This window comes from Eucalyptus grandis, chromosome 4, assembly GCF_016545825.1.
Source record: "Eucalyptus grandis isolate ANBG69807.140 chromosome 4, ASM1654582v1, whole genome shotgun sequence".
Classification (NCBI taxonomy): Eukaryota; Viridiplantae; Streptophyta; class Magnoliopsida; order Myrtales; family Myrtaceae; genus Eucalyptus; species Eucalyptus grandis.
Genome location: NC_052615.1, coordinates 29,291,570 through 29,309,233, shown reverse-complemented (window position 1 = coordinate 29,309,233; position 17,664 = coordinate 29,291,570). Strand labels below are relative to the sequence as shown.

General features: G+C 39.2%; 1 protein-coding gene across 1 annotated transcript; it reads left to right on the top strand.

The window, feature by feature from the left end:
• Positions 1-7,186: 7,186 nt before the first annotated feature.
• Positions 7,187-11,360, top strand: LOC104434538 (putative disease resistance RPP13-like protein 1). The gene is made up of 3 exons (XM_039310875.1): positions 7,187-7,264; positions 8,218-8,365; positions 8,998-11,360. Exon 3 carries the CDS (start codon positions 9,012-9,014, stop codon positions 11,358-11,360), a length of 2,349 nt encoding a protein of 782 aa, XP_039166809.1. The 5' UTR covers positions 7,187-7,264; positions 8,218-8,365; positions 8,998-9,011.
• Positions 11,361-17,664: the final 6,304 nt, after the last annotated feature.

The following is a 17,664-nucleotide window of genomic DNA, read 5'->3' as shown; positions in this document are numbered from 1 at the left end:
CCCGACTCATGTTGAAGGAGGGAGCAGCTTGTAACATTGAGACTTGCATTTTTCTTTCAAGATGTAATTTTTGTATAAGATGTATTTATGTAGGTTTGAATCTTATATATTTTTATTTCAAACAATGGAATTTGTGTGGTGTGATTTGATTTTGTAATGAGATGTATCTGTCTAAGTCTAAATCTTATGTACAGTGTTTTGTATAAATATTCTTTTCGCAGTCATTCCTATTTCGAACTCCCTATGAAAAAATAACCATGAAGTAGGATTGCTGTTGAGATTTTGCTTAACTTTTTCATCAAATAATTGAATTTTCTTTTTTTAAATATAAAAAAGAAATTAGAAGCCACGCTCAAGCATAATATATAAATTAAAAGAGGCATTTTGTCATTAGCCATGTTTCCAAAAATATTGTCAACGTATCATTTTTCTACTTTTTATTTGGATTAAGCATGTCAAATATCTTCTATGTCCAAATATTCTTGTGGGCCATTTGATTCAAGTTCACAAATAAAATTGATCACTTATTCCGAATAAAATATGACCTGAATACATTGATAACTAATTAGCTTTCAAAGTGAAAAATAGGGCAATAATAAAACTAAGTAGAGGACAACATCCAAGTCTGATTTCTCATAATCGGGCTTTCTGTCAACAAGCTGGGTCTACATGACAACATTCCAATTTTTCTGTTCTATTATTATTTTGTTCCCTAAAATAGAAAAAGAACAAAAATCTGCTTGGTAACTTCCGTTAATTTTTTTATTCCTCGGAATAGAAAAGTGGTCCGGGAATAGATTTGAAACCGAAACAAGAAGTAGAAAAAGTAGCTTCTTGCTCTCTTGTGTTTGGAATAAATTTCTAAAAATAAGTCACTTTCTTTCTTTTCTTTTTCATTTTTCCTTTTCTTCTTAGTTCTCTTCTAATTGGTCGGTGGAGACTTGTCGCTCACCATTGCCACTGCCACCAAAGCTCATCGCACACCGCCCATTGTTGCTTGACGACCAGCTAGAGGAGGAAGAAGAAGAGAGGAAAAAGAAAAAAAAAAAGAAAAAAAAAAAATCTCAAAAAAGTTACTAAAAATTTTAAAGAAATTCTACATCACAAAAAAAACTTATGGGTCGTACCAAACACATTCTTGTTTTTTTTCTTTCCGAGAATAGAAATTTTGTACAGTTACTAAATACGTAATTTTATTTAGAATTTATTCTAGAGAATAGAAATAAAAAAAATTATTTTTGAAAATAAATTGTTTCTACGAATAGAAATATTACTAAATGCATCCTTATTTTCCAGTGCCAAAAGGAAATAGAAAAGCTTTGATTCGCATTTCTTAGTATGGCATAATTACAATTTATGTCAGGATTTTCAAAAACTGCATTTGGATCCGCGGAAACTAAATTCTTGCTTTTCCCTCAGGCTGATTATAGTTCTACGTTTAATCATTTTGACTGTTCCTACCTGGAAATTTACGGGGAAAACGTGATGGCATTAATGTATTAAAGAAATAAAGCAGGTGTGGACAGAAGTATGCAGAGAGTCGGGGTGAGCAAGTAGCTCATTTGGCTAAAAGGAATCCATTAATTTACGAGACTTATTGGTGCCAATGTTTAGGAGACCAATTTCTTTTTCTTTTTTACTGGACATTTGCAATCACTGTGCAAATCCAGTTGTGAAAAGCATAACTTTTGTAAATCTGAATGTGAACCGTGAATCTTAATTATGAATTTGCAATAAGAAATGAATACTAATTTTTCCTAGCAAATATTATAATAGGTAAGGTAGAAATCACAATCGCCCACAAGTTTCAGAAAGGAAACTGCAACTTCTCTGAAAAGACATGTATTACTGTAGAGCCTGCCTACCGAAAGGCATATAGACTCCGCCAATTAGAAATTTTAAAACTGATGTCGCCAAACACCTAAATCCGAATTTTATTTGTGAGCGTTAGCTGAGAAAATCATTAAAAAAAGGAGAAAATTACACAAAATTCCTTCAAACTTTGGCCGTGGAAAACCATCAAAGTCGCTGGGATATTCTCTAGATAGTACAAAACAAGCACTTGTGGATAAAAAAGTATTTTCTTCTCATTTGTCTAACCTCTTACATCCTTGAAAGTCTTAGTTTTTGTTTGATCTCTTTGATAAGGGGAAAATGCCAAAAAAGTCATAAACCATTTTCATATCGGTATCAATTTTGTCCATCCAACCAATTTTGGCTGGTCGACATTGATATGAATGTTGACCATCCAACCAACGCTCACGTGGTAATTTTTTAATTATTTTTTTATTCTTTTCAAAAATTTTATTAATTTGTTCCTTTTCCTTTTCCTTCTTTTTCCCTCTCCTTCCTCCTTGGATCCCTGCAGTGGGCAATGAGGCTCCGACAAGGCTTGTTGACCATTGGGCAAGGGCCATGAAGCCTATGCCGGCAACTAGTGAGAGTCATGGTCCTTGCCTAGGGCCACGGGTGAGGCCAACCTTGCTCTGGCCTTACTAGAGCCTCGCCGGCCACTGTGGGGATCCAAGGAGGAAGAAGAGCAAAAAGAAAAGAAAAAAGGAAAAAGAAAAAGAAAAAAAAAAATTTATTTAAAATTTTTGAAAAATATTAAAAAATTATTACATCGTTATTGGTCGAATGGCGGTGTCCACGTCAATATTTCCAAAATTGGCTGGATAAACTAAACCGATACCAATATGAAAATATTTTGGACTAATTTAATACCAATGCAATAGGTTTAAGCATTTTTTGGGGTACTTTTTTCCTTTGATAGATAAGAGTCTTGAGCTTCCCAAACTTCATAGTTTTCTCTCTCCATTAACTCATTATTGCTTTGCTTCATCATAACATTTGTTATTCTTTACAGTGATTGATTCAAATATGGCCATTAGAGATGTCGTTTCGGGTTCCTTCTTGTAGGTCCTTTTTGATAGGTTTAGTTCTCTGGCATTGAATTATGTGCATCGAGAAGGAATCAGCACCACCCTCCTTGATGAGTAGAAGGGGATGCTGGTCACAATAAAAGTAATGCTAGATAATGGAGAGGAAAAGCAACTAAGCGGTAATTGTCAGGTGAAGCTGTGGCTAAACAACTTTAGGGATTTGGCCAATGACATGTAAAACTTGCTCGATGAGTTCGAGATGGAACCCCGCTCAGGCCAAGTCAGAGGCAGAATCCAGCACAAGGAAGTTCTTTTTCTTAAAATTCTCACGTCTGCCATGAAGTACTTTCATTTAAAATTGCAAGAACGTCGTCATACAATACCATTCGCAATTCAATTATCTTAGGTAGGCAAGTCTTGTCATTATATCCCCACCAAGCTGCCAGAGCTCCTGTCACAGTTAATCTCCACAAAACCTAGCTCAGGTTACTCTACAGACCTTTCGTCCACTAATCATGACTTAGCTCTCTTACATTTTTAAGAGGCAACAGAGTCTAAAAGAGCTTTTTCTAATCTGTGAAGTGACAGTTCCAGTATGGAGTGATTTATGTCTAATGGTTATTGCATTTTGCGTGTTCCAAATATACCAACAGGTTTAGGCAATCATTCTGAAGTGTTATCAACCTGTACCAAGCCATTCGATCTCATTTGTAGAATACCACTGTATGAATAAGTGTCCATCGCCAGTGTCTCCCATACTTGTTAATTAACATAATCATAGGAATTTTCTAGTCATCAAAAAATAAAAATCATCAACAGGGTATCCCGATTCATTTTTTGTTCTGCAGTCAATTAGGTGTGTGTATAATTTTGTTCGATCACTCTTGCAATTCTTCATTATGCACAAAGGATAATTTTATTTAGGACTAATTGCTCATCCTGTTTCAGACTTTTGGATGAGAAATATGAGGACAATGGAAAGACTATTAACGGTGGATGATGTAAGAAGCATGGAGTATTATGTTTCCTTTGTCTCTAATTTCTATTTGGACGAGAAATATGAGAGACATGGAAAGATTGTCTTCGCAGAAATCTCTCCTCTCTCAAACAGCTATCTTTTATAGTTACCTGTACTTGCCAGAGGATGGCTTTGCAAGTGGTCTTCACAGAAATCTCTCCTCTCCCAAATAGATTATCAAGTGGTCTTCGCAGAAATCTTTCAAGTATTTGGTATAATGCAATGTAAAATTCTAAAAGATCAATGCTCAAAACTTAATGGCGACTATTGGTTGCAGCGGCGGTGGGGAGGCGTCAGATCTCGCGAGTTGCAGCGGAGGTGAGCTCGACTCAGATCTGCCGGCGTCGGGTCACGGCTGGAGCGGGGGACGTCGAGCGCTGGGTCGCGGCGAGCTGCAGCTGGTTGCGGGTGAGGGATGATACCGGCGCTGCAGCGGCGATGGTGGACGCAGGGGCGCGGAGCGGCAGTGGAGGTGCGGCCGTCGGGCGTCAGGCGCAGCCGTCGCTACTGGGCTTCGGAGACACGCAGAGCTACGAGCTCGCGGACGATGGAGGGCTCCGGCGAAGACACAACAGCAGCAGCGTAACGTCGGGTCGTCGGATTTGCGGCGGTGCAGAGGCACGGTGGCTGGCGTCGCGGTGCCGGCGCAACGCACGGCCGGCGCGTCGGGGTTTCCGCGAAGAAGACGATGCGGTGCCCCCTCTTTCTTTTTTCTCGCTTTTTTTTCTCTCTCTCACGTCCCCTCACCGGTTCAATTCCCTTTCATTTTTTTTTTTCCCTTTTCTCTCTTTCTCTCTCAAAATCGAAGGAAGGCCCTCGAAATTTTTTCGAACTCCCCTCACTGTCTCAGTACCCGCAGCAAACCTTTCATAGGGAGAAAATTTTAAATCTTTGTTGCACATTTCGTTTCCAATTTCACTTGCGCATAATCTCCTGAATATATCGTTACATCCTGCGCAATATTCTCTTTTATATTTTTTGAATATTCCATCTGAAAATTTCATTTCTACTCAAAATATGTCAATTAGCGTATATTACTTGAATATGTGAAAAATCTTAGCTAAACATGTGAAAAATCTTATACTCACCAGCGGTCCAATAAGATAAATGTTCATAAACTATATGTCGTGTAATTTTTATTTATTTATTTTTGGATAAAAATTAACCCATTTTTTATACAAAAATTTAGGTGTCAATAAGGTAATGATTTGGACTTCTTTCTCTCTTCCACACTTGTCGTTATGCTACTACTGCTACTCACAAATCAATTTCTATTACGAATCCTCAACTCGACGCTAGGAAGTTCATGTTTGTCCATGGACAAGCTTCATATAATTTGCCACAAACCAGCTAGACTTTTGGGTTGCTCGGTTTTGTTTGATACGAAATACACAATGAAACGGTTATAATGCTAACGTGGTCCGGCAAGTCCTAAACTGACCATTCCTCAAAACAAATAATACTTGCATGGACACGCTCATCGTGACATCCCCCTTCTCCCCCGCGCCCCCACCCCCCCCCCCCCCCACTTTTTCTGCCGTCCGTCCCCCTTCCCTGGAATACTTGCGTTTACTTTCGCGGCTCCCCCCCACTTTTTCCGCCGTCCGTCCCCTTCCCCTGGAATACTTGCGTTTACTTCCCCGCCCTATTCTGCCGTCCGTCCCCCTTCCCCTTTCTTTCTCTCTCTTTCTTTTCTTCCCTTTTCCCCTCGCGCTACCTCCTGCGGCCCCCTTCTTTTGTCCTTTCTTCTCTCTCTCCCTCTCTTTCTTTTCCTTCCCTGTCTCTCGGCTGAACCCCCCTTTCTTCTTCTTCTTGCTGGCTGCCACTTCACCCACCAGCACCATCGCCGCTCCACGCCCAATTCCCCCTCACCATCATCATCACCACCTCTTGGCCTCCCCACCTTCGGCAGACGGGATTGCGTGGCGCCATGGCAGGAACCGCAAGGGCCGCGTCCCCATCCACGGCCCCCTTGGCCATGAGCTTCAAGGGCCGTCACGCCGCAGCTCGCCTGACATCGCCGCCGCTCATTGCCTCTTGCCGCTGCTCGCTAGCCGTCCGTGCCGCCGTTGCTTCAAGCCACCGTGAGCCATTGCTCGAACCGAGCCTCCCCCTTCCCCTCGGCCGTGAGCTTCAAGAGCCACCGCTGCCATCGAGCCTCCGTTTGAGCAACAAGTATCGCGTTCTCGACGCCACCGCAGGCTCGCCGTCGCCAGAAATCGGTGAGTTAACCTCCTAATCGTGGATTAGAGCGTTAATTGCGTTTAGGGGTGATTAGTTTAATATTAACCGTGATTAGTATTAGTTTATTTTAGTTTATTCTTAATTGCGATTAAGAATGGTTTAGATTAATTTTAATTACGGTTAATTTAAGTAATTACGATTAGGTTAATTAACCGTGGTTAGATTAATTAATTGAATTTAGTTTAATTAATCGTAATTATTTTAATTAACGTTGATTAATTTTTAATTTATTATAGTTAGTCTAATTAATTGAGTTTAGTTTAATTAATCGTGATTGGCCTAATTAGTCGTGATTAGCCTAATTAATCGTGATTAGATTAATTAATCACAATTAGCATAATTAATGATAGATTAACCATTAAGTAAAATTTTATTCTTGAGGTAATGGTTCGAACTTCTTTCTCTTCCACACTTGTCGTTATGCTACTACCGCTGCTCAAAAATCCATTTCTATTGCGAATCCTCAACTCGATGCTAGGAAGTTCATGTTTGTCCATGGACAAGCTTCATATAATTTGTCACAAACCAGCTAGACTTTTGGGTTGCTCTATTTTGTTTGATAAGGAAGCACACAATGAAACGGTTATAATGCCAATGTGGTCCAGCAAGTCCACCATTGTTTCATACGAGTGACTATTCCTCAAAACAAATAATACTTGCATGGACTCGCTCACAATGCTGGAATTGTGATGCGTGGATGTGCCTGTCTAGATGATGATATATCTTGAACTTTGTTTGACCCAACTATTGGTTATCTATCCACTATTGGAAACGCACTATGCTTTGCATGAGAATCATGAAGAATTGTTGCTCTTATATTGATATTTTTTTCTGAAATTTCAGTGTTTGTCATGTTTTCTCTTCCAAAGATCTTTTTTTAGTGCTCTAGCTCATTGACTTGAATTCTCTCAACTGTGCTTGTTTTGCAGAATATCCCACTGTCAAAGATCTTTTCTGAAATTTCAGGGCTTGTTATGTTTTCTCTTTCAAAGATCTTTTTTTTTTAATGCCCTAGCCTTGTGACTTAAATTCTCTCAACTATGCTTGTTTTGCAGAATATCCCACTGTCATCTTTATTTGGCAAAATCTCTAAGGAGGATCAAATGCAAATGCTGTTGAGGTAGGCAAATGATGTGCTTATGTTTATCTTTTGCAACTTGACAAAAGAAGACAAAAGGCTATTTATTTTGGTAGGTGTACCGATATGCTCAAAACTATTTCTTTTTTTTTCTTTTTTTTGGTGACACACTTCAAAAGATTCATCTATATCATGATGTGAATCATCGAGGTCTATATTCAAAGTCAAATGGAGAATCTTTCTTTCTTTTTTCTTTTTTCTTTTTGTGGTCAGAGAAGAATCTTTCTTACTTCCGACAACAGCGGCTACTATAAGGATGCACAAAATAGGATTTAAAACAAGTGTTTTCAAGTTGGTGAATGTGACAACTAAATTTGAATGAACCCTGTAGACTATAATTTATTTAAACCCGACTTCCTTGTCAAAGTTCATAGTTTATCTTCTTCTTCTATTTAAATTGCCACTCCATCTCAAAGCGCATTTTCTTTTTCTCCGTTATCAAGGAAAGACAGAGATGAGCAATCAGGTAGACTATGCTTTGTCGATTTGTTAAGTGATCATGGAAACCTCACTTTTGCCACAATGAATTTCAATTTAAGATTGTGAGAAGGCCGTTCATCCAGTACCACTTGAAACCATTTATCTAGGGTAGGCAAGTCCTATCACTATAACCTCACCAAGCTGCTAGAGCTCCTGTCATGGACAAGGCAAGATGCAGGCACTATCATCGCTAGTGGGTTATCCTAGTGACCTCGGATGGGGGAATATTAGCTTGTACCGGGAGGAGTGAGAAGTGAAAAAGAATTAATTTGCGTCTTGCAAAGGCTCTATCCTTCTCATTTGCTCTCTTTCGCGTTTGCTTCACTATCTAGTCATAACATACAGTCTAGTCAAGTCACGGTCTTTTTGAGGTTTATGGTTTATAGTTTTCCCTCTCCCTTAATTCATTATCACTTGGCTTCACCATGACCTATGCTCATCTCTTGGCTCAACAGTGCTCTCCTCCTGCTCATTCGAAGCTAGAGCTCGTGCTCAATAGTGTTCTCCTCCTACTCGTTCGAACCTAGAGCTCGTGCTTGTTGGATCGTTGTAATTGATCTAATCACATTCACTGGTCTGCTCCAGGAAGTCTACTCAGAACAGGTAAGTAATATCTATCTATTTGCTCTCTTTTTTGTCCCCAAACTGATGCATCTAGAACTTCACAACCTAAAGCATATGGTGGTTTGATCCCCCCCAAAAAAAAAAAAAAAAAACAAACGTCTTTGATGTCTCCACATGGTCATCCTCATTGAAGGAGAAATCGGTAATCTTCTTATATCTTATGTAAAAGCCTATATTGATTGCATACTCACCAATCAAGCAAAAAAAAAAAAGCATTGAAATTTCAAGGATACTAACAACATATGGATGCGAAAAATGTCAACAAAACACTAATATGCATTGAAGTTTTTGACAAACATAGGCGTGTGCTCTAAGTCGGTCGTATATAGAAAATTCAAATTTTATCCTCTGTTTTGGATGCCCACAAGAAAAGTCTCGATATGAAGAAAGAGAAGAACAATTGATGAACAATTGACGAAACAAGCACCTGTGGACAAAAGCTATTTTCTTTTGATTTGTCTAACCTTTGGTGTGCATTCCTTGAAAGTCTTGGTCTTTTTTATGTCCTTTTTGGTAAATGAATGTGTTGATCTTCCTAGACTTCATAGTTTCTCTCTCCATTGACTCATTTTTACCTCGCTTCAACATAACAACCTTGTTGTTCTCTACAGTGATTGAATCAACCATGACAATGGGAGAGATCGTTTTGGGTTCCTTTATGGGCTCCTTCTTTCAGGTCCTATTCAGCAAGTTGACCTCTCTCACATTAGTCTATGCACAACATGAAGGAATTAGCACCGCTCTCCTCAAGGAGTGGAATGAGATGCTGGGCACAATCAATGCAGTGCTGACTGATGCAGAAGACAAGCAACTCAGCGGTAACCCTCTAGTGAAGTTGTGGCTAGATGATGTTAGGGACTTGGCCTATGATATGGAAGACTTGATTGATGAGTTAGCTATCAAAGTGGCTCAAGTTAAGTTGGAGGCAGAATCCAACACAAGCAAATGTCTGGAAAAATGGAAGTTCTCTTTCTTTGGCCAAGATAAATCCTTTGGATTGAATCCAAACCTAGGTTTGCTCATGTTTGAAACCAAGGTACAAGAGATTAGTGGCAGGTTGAAAGTGATTGTCACTAGGAAGGCTCGTCTAAGCTTAAGAGAGGTTATGGACAGATCCAACTACACAAACAAAAGGGATCTAACCACTTCTTTGCCAGAGCCTCAGTTTTATGGTAGAGAGAAGGAAGAAGCACAAATACTCAAACTATTGATTAGTGAAGTCGAAAATTCCGATGCCATGTTGAGCATGATCCCCATAGTTGGGATGGGTGGTGTTGGAAAAACGGCCTTGGCTCAACGGTTGTATAATGATGTTAGAGTATATAGCTGTTTCGAGAAGAGAGCATGGGTTTGTGTGTCATATGTTTTTGATGTTCTTCACATAACAAAAACTATTTTACGGTCAATCACTGGGTTGTCATGCCAGGGTGAAGATCTTAACGAGTTTCAAGTTAAGTTGAAGGGCAATCTATCTGGGAAGAAGTTTCTTGTGGTTTTAGATGATATATGGAATGAGAAATATGAAAAATGGACTGCCCTCTTAAAGCCATTTGAAGCGGGGGCTAAGGGGAGTAAGATCATCATCACGACTCGCAACCTTGCTGTTGTTTCCATAACTAGAGCATCACCCTATCATTTGAAGGAATTGTCCCTTGATAATTGTACAAACTTATTAGCCTTTCATGCTCTTGGAGTAACAAATTTTGAGAGCCATCTGGATTTTAAAACAATAGGTAAGAAAATAGCTGAAAGATGTAAAGGTTTACCTTTGGCGGCGAAGATGCTAGGCGGTGCCCTACGTAATAAAAGGAATCCCAGTGAATGGGAAGATACCTTAAATAACAGAATATGGGATCTTCCGATGATAGAGAATGATGAGGTTCTCCCTGTCTTGAACTTGAGTTATGTCCATCTTCCTTGCCATTTGAAGAGATGTTTTGCTTATTGTGCAATATTTCCCAAGGATTACGAAATTGAGAGAGATGAGCTGGTACTCTTATGGATAGCCGAGGGCTTTTTAGATAGACAAAAAGTAAAGGGGAATAAATTCATATTAGGACGAAATTACTTTGATGAGCTAGTATCCAGATCATTTCTTCAACAATCAAGTGTCAACACATCTAAGTTTTCAATGCATGATCTTTTGAATGATCTAGCAAAGTCAATTGCAGGAAGTGCATACTTTAGCTCTGAGGAGTCTCACTTGGTAGCTAATGAAGAAGACACATCTCTTGGGAAAATTCGTTATGTATCATTCATCTCATCACATTTTGCTACATCAAAATGCTTAAGAGAACATCACCGAATGAAGGTACTAAGAACTTTAATGCTACTGCATAATGGATTTAGAGGGGACACTTTCTCTATTTCCAACAAGGTGCTACATGACTTGCTAACGGAATTGAAGTACTTGAGGGTGCTCTCAATATGTCATTGTGACATTGTAGAGGTACCAAATTGCATTGGCGATCTAAAACATCTAAGATATCTCAATTTCTCGTACACTGATATCAAAAGGCTACCTGAATCAATTGTCAGCTTGTGCAAATTACAAGTTTTGATTTTAAGAGGTTGTCAAAAACTTTCAAAGTTACCTCAAGGCATCACAAAATTGGTCAGTTTACAGTTTCTTGATGTTAGAGATACGAGGAGTCTTAAAGAGATGCCGTTAGGTATCGGTAATTTAAAAAATCTTATTATCTTGTCCAAGTTTGTGGTACGACCGAGAGAAAGGGTCACGTTAGAGGAGTTAAAGAATTTGCCACATCTTCAAGGAGAATTATTCATATCAGAATTGCAAAAGGTGGAAAAAGTTAGAGATGCAATTGATGCTAATTTGCATCAAAAGCAAGGCCTTACCAACTTATCCTTGCATTGGGATGAAAATTTGGAAAATCTCCGAATCATGAGCGGGAAGCACAAGTGCTTGACTTCCTACGACCTCACATTGATCTTGAAAATCTCAATATTTTGAACTATTGTGGTGCAAAATTCCCATCATGGTTAGGTGGTCCATCCTATTCTAAGATAGTGTCTTTGTGCTTGCAGGGCTGTCCTAATGTTATATCACTTCCCCCGCTTGGACAACTACCTTCACTAAAGGAATTATCTCTTGAAGGTCTACATGCAATAAGAATGATAGGCTTTGAATTTTATGGAGATAAAAGGCCTTTCTCATCCTTAACAACTTTGAAGTTGAAAGAGATGTTGTCATGGAAGAATTGGTCTCCTTATGTTGGAGGCCCAAAAGAAGAAGCCTCATTCTCCTGTCTTCAACATCTTGTTGTCCGGAGTTGTCCTTCATTGATTAGGACATTACCTCATCAACTTGATTGTCTCATAAAACTTGAAATCCATTCATGTCCGCATTTGAATAATTCAACGAATGAGGTTTGTTTTCCATCTCTTCGTTTGTTATACCTTGAGGATTGTAACAAGGAAATCTTAAAGAGCTTGGTCAACCTAACTTCTTTGACCATTCTCAAAATTGAAAATCTTGCCGAGCTTGTTTGCTTTGATCATGTGTTTATGAGGTGCTTGGTCAAGCTAAAAGAGCTTCATATAGGACGGTGTGACAAGCTTACATACTTGTGGCAAGATGAAAATATAATGCTAAATCTTACTTGCCTTCAAGAATTAGCCATTGAAAGCTGCCCTCGATTCACATCTTTTGTGGCGGGTGAAGGAGAAATAGAGCTGCCGTGCAACTTTGAAAGGATGGAATTGAGTAATTGCATAAGTTTAGAAAAGCTTCCAAGCAAGATGCACATAGTCAAACGTTTGATCATTAGGAGGTGTCCAAAAATCTTGGGACCAACCATTCCTCTAGATGACCCTAACAACAATAAACCGATATCTCGACTTGAGTATCTGTGGATTGTAAATTGTGATTCTCTAATATCTTTTTTGTTTGCCAACGATAGACTTACTACTTTGAAGAAACTTTGTATTTGTGAGTGCAATGGAGTGGAGTCAGTGGAAATGATCACCATAGAATCACTCAAAGAAATGACAATTGATGGCTTTCCAAATCTAGGAAGTCTACCACAGTGCCTTTACACGCTCCCCCATCTCACTCATTTGGATATAAGTAATTGTCCAGCATTGGAGATAGAGGAATTCCCTTCCCTTCCCATCACCCTGTCGTGTCTTATAATTAGTAATTGTCCGAAAATAAAGTCTCTACCAAATCAGTGGCATCATCTTACATCCCTCGAGACGCTATTCATCGAGGATTGCCAAAATATCAAATGCTTCCCCAAAGGAGGTTTGCCTCCCAATTTGCATCGCCTTTTAATAAGAGGGTGCAAGAATTTGAAGCAGCCAATGAGAGAATGGGGCTTACACCTACTCACATCCCTCTGGTGTATGTTAATTGACTTTTGCATGGGAGGGGAGGGAGAGAAGATATGGTTTCCTTCGGAGGACAGGGATGCGTGGAGTCTTTTCTTTCCTTCCTCTCTAATGTATCTTCGCATTTGCAATATGTGGAATGTTGAAAGACTATCAAGTGGCCTTTTCAACCATCTCTCCTCTCTCAAACATTTATGGATCGACTCTTGCCCAAAGCTGAGGCACTTGCCAGAGGATGGCCTCCCTCCCTCCCTCCAAGAATTGTACATAGAGAAATGTGAGATTCTGAAAGATAGATGCTCAAAACTCACTGGTGACTATTGGCCCATTATCCAAGAAATCCCTCTCATCGAGATAGATTGGGTGCGGATCCAATGAATTGATTCTTCCATGTACCGCCAGTTTTCTCGGATTAAGGGTAAGTTTTTGGTTTTGAAGGCATCAATTTTGATTATGCCTCCTCGATTTGATGCGTAATACAAATTGATATTTTTTCATAAAGATATTTCCCATGAATTTCCAAAACAACCCACTAAGGTCAACAAATGACAATTTGTTGGGTTTTTTTTTTTTTTGTCCAGCAAACAAACTCAGTACTCTTCCATTACTTCCAATTTTGACAACACATCCTCTTCCTAGTATGCAAAGCTATCCAATGGGCATAAACATTTGCTTTTCATGAAATACGACTACAATTTAGAGCTGAAAATTGATCTTTAGCTGCTTGAATCCCAGCAGGAGCTTCTTTTAGTCTTTAGTTGTACTGCTTGCAAAAGTTGATAATATCCTTGGATACCACAGCTACATCTATCTCCACTACAACCTTGGGCCAGCTTCTCTTTTGCCACTACAGTGCTCTTTCCAACAAAAAGTAATTCAGCCTCCTCTGCAAATCTAACTTGCACCACCACACCCCTGCGGGTAACCATGTCCCCTGCCTAATTTGTGGCCACAATGCCTGTTGTTAGTTTGTTCGTAAAACATAGAAAAAGTGCTTTAGTAAATAGTTTGTTTCTTAAAGATAGTGTATTCATGCCTCAAAGTCCAATTCCATCTTCCCAACAATCCCAGCAACAGCATGTTTCGTTTCTTTAATGCAGACCCATCACAGTTGATATTCAAAGAACCTAGCTTAGGTTTTACTACACGCCTTGCCTTTCATCCATACACTGATGACATAGCTCTCTTATATTCTTGTAGGCAACACACTGCAAAAGAGTTTTTTTTTATATGTATTACTGATGGTCTTAGGATCTGGTGATTTATGGTTAAAAGTTGCTGCATTCGGAGCTTTCCCGTTACACTAGGTGACAACAATCATTCTTAAGAGTTATCAGCCTGCACTAATCATTTGATCGTATTCGTAGAATATCAAGCTTGGACCGATAAGTCACCATCACTGGTGATTAGTGGTCTCCCATATGTGTGTGCTAACATAATCATAAAAATTATTCATCGAAAACAAAATCATCCAAAGGGTCACTAATTGTTGAGAAAAGGAAAGCGAAGGATCCTGGTTCTTGCCTTATCTGTTCATTTTTTATTGCTGTCGGGTGGGTATGCATATAATTCTTTTTGTCTGATTACTCTCATAGTTGTTCATTATGCACGGAAGTATTTTTATTCAGGATTAATTAATCGTCCTCTTCCAGGATTTTGGATAATAAATATGAAAAATGTGGAAGAACCATCAATAGAGGAGGACATAAGATGCGTGGAGCCTCTTATTTCCTTCCTCTCTAACCTCTCCTTGGATGAAAAATATGAGGAACGTGAAAAGACTATCAAGTGGGCTTCGTAGGCATCTCTCCTCTCTCAAACAGTCATATATTTTACAGTTGCCAGATGTTGAGGTACTTGACAGAGGACAGCTTCCATCCCTCCCTCCATGTATTTCGCATAATTCAATGAGAGATTCTAAAAGATTGGTGCTCAAAACTCTATGGCGATTATTGGCACCTCATCCAAGAAATCCCACTCATCGTAATTGATCGAGTTCGGATTCAATAAGAAGACATCTCTCCAATGTCTAATCTTTGTTCTCAAAACAAATAATCGTACATGGACTTGCTCTCAGTCCAGGAATTATGATGCATGTAACACAATCCCTGAATCCTCCCGTACCCATATACCCTTGGGAGTGAAGCTTGGGGTTATCGAGTGAAGAGTGAGGACGCAGAGAGGATGAACACAACTGGTCCGTGAGAGTGGCGTCAGGACGGTTGGTGCTAAGAGTTCTAGGATAGAAGGAGTATATTACTTAGGAGCTCTGAAGGCAGGATTGGCCTCCCGTGTACAAACTGTCGGGAGCTTATGCCGCTCTCCTGATAAGGCCAGGGTAGGTCGAAACTAGTTGTTGAGCCTAACGAGGGCTGCTATCTCGCTCGATGGACTAGATGCTCAAGCGAAACTGGGTGTGGTACGATCTCGTATAAAAGGGCTATTCGCCTTATTGTTCACTGGAACAATTATAGAAAGAAGGTTGGCCTAGTGGGTTCCGCTTGCCAGGCGCCGCATGGGTTGATCCACGGCCAAGGAAACTACTGACCCGTGACACATGGATGTGCTTGTCTTTATTGATGATATATCTTGAACTTTGTTTCATGCCCAAAAATTGCTTATCTTTCCACTTATGGAAATGCACTATGCTTTGCATGAGAATCATGAAGAATTGTTGCTCTTGTATTGATATTTTTCTGCAATTTCAGCATTTGTTGTATTTTCTCTTCCAAATATCTTTTTCTTAGGCCCTAGCTCATTGACCTGAAGTCTCTCAACTGTGCTTGTTTTGCAGAATATCCCCCTGTCTTCTGAATTTGGCAAAATCTCTCCCGGTGATCAAATGCAAACATTGTTGAGGTAGGCAACTGATGTGCTTACGTTCATCTTTTGCAACTTGACAAAAGAAAAACAAAAAGCTACTAATTTTGGTAGTTGTACTAATATGCTCTATACTTTCTTTCTTTTTTTGGTGATATGCTCTAAAAGATTTATCTGTATCAAGATGTCAATTATCGAGGTCTACATTCAAAGTCAAACGAAGCAGCTTTCGTACCTCCAACAACAGCAGCGACTGAAGAGATGCAAAAATTGGGGTTTTCGAGTTGGCAGATTACAATCCGTTTCAATCTGATTTCCTTGTCGAAGTTAACAGTTCATCTTTATTCTATTTAACTTCCCACGCCATCTCAGAAAACATTTTCTTTTTCTTTGTCGCAAAGGAAAGACCGAGGGGAGCAATCAAGGAGACTATGCTCTGTTACCATTTTGAGTAATTGTAAAAGTTTCACGTCTTCCTTGAAATATTTCAGATCGCGAGAAGGTCATCGTCCAATACCGCTCGCAACCTAGTTATCTCGGGTAGCCAAGTCTCATCATCCAATACCAAGGTGCCAGAGCTCCCATCACGGGCAAGGCAAGATATAGGCACTACCATCACTAATGGATTATCATCGTGACCTCGCGTTTGTGGAATATCAGTTTGTACCGTCAGGCCACCGTCGCTGGTGTTCAGTGGTCCCCTATAGTTCTGCGTTAACAAAATCATGAAGTCTATTTAGGTTTAGCAAAATCATCAAAACAGTTTCATTTTTACATACAATAATTGACTTGAACAGCATGTTTCGAGAATACCTAAATGCCTCTTACCAATAAACCGCTCTAAGAAAAACATCTGAAGGAAATGTTGCCTATGAAGGTGACTATAAGGAGCGGTGCTGATGGCAACGGCTTGGCAGTGGCCGTGGGACGGTGGTGCGCTCTCCCGCCCCATTCTCGCTTCTTCTTCTTTTTTTCCTTTTTCAAGTTCTTGCTGTTTTTTCTTTTCATTTTTCTCTTTGCTTTTTTTTTTCTTTTATTGAACTTAAATTTGAAAAGATACATGAAATCTAGACATTATTCATTAGACAAGTACAAGAGAGATTATTGAATGAAAAATCACGGTACGATTAAGCAAGAAAAGAGTAGGATAAAAATTATAGTAACAGTAAATTTTTAAGCGTGGCGTGTAATGCATGGGGAAATTCTACTAGTAATGGAAAAAAAAAAAGGCATTCACATAGGGATGAAAGAGGAGGGATGTGAGAAGTAATATAACAATCCCAATTTGCATCCTGCAAACTCTATCTTTTTCATTTGCTCTCTTTCGCTTTTGCTTCACTTTATAGACAAACAAATACATGATGTCCAATAAAGTCTTGGCCTTCTTGGTTTATCTGCATGAACAAAGTACTTGTGGACAGAAAGCATCCTTGAAAGTCTTGGTCTCTGTTTAAACTCTTTGGTAGGTGAAAGTCTTGGTCTTCCGGGACTTTAAAGTCGTCTATCTCCGTCAACTCATTATCACTTTGCTTCAACATAACCCTTGATTGACTCTACGGTTATTGATTCACCCTTAGAGGGTAGGCATATCTTCATAAAAAATTTATCTTACGAATGTTTTGTTGGTTTTTTTTTTTTTTTTTTGAGTATAGTCTTTCATGTGGTATCCATAGCGCTAAAAATTTGCAACAAAATGGGCGGCAATGATCTGTTGAAGGGTGCTGAAGCAATTGTTGATGATCGTGAAGCGCTTGATAGGAGAATTGTGGTCCTTTGAAAAGAAAAAGTTAACCAAAGCATTTGCTTGATGATTAGTTGGTGATATATGGATTGTTTACTATTTCCAAAGTAAAATCAAGCAAATTGCTTCGTGGATTCATTGGTGTACCCGGCTATTTTTTTTGTTTAACCCAAATCATGTGTTTTTATTCTCATTATCGAATGGTCAAAGTTAGTTGTCTTTGATGACTTACATATAAATAATAGAAAGTAAGATGCCATTGTTAGGTGGATTGTCTACATTTATTTCAATTGGTGCAAGTTGCACAAAGATGCTTATATGTCAGTCCTATTAATTGTGGTCTGAGTTATAGATATAAAAGGTA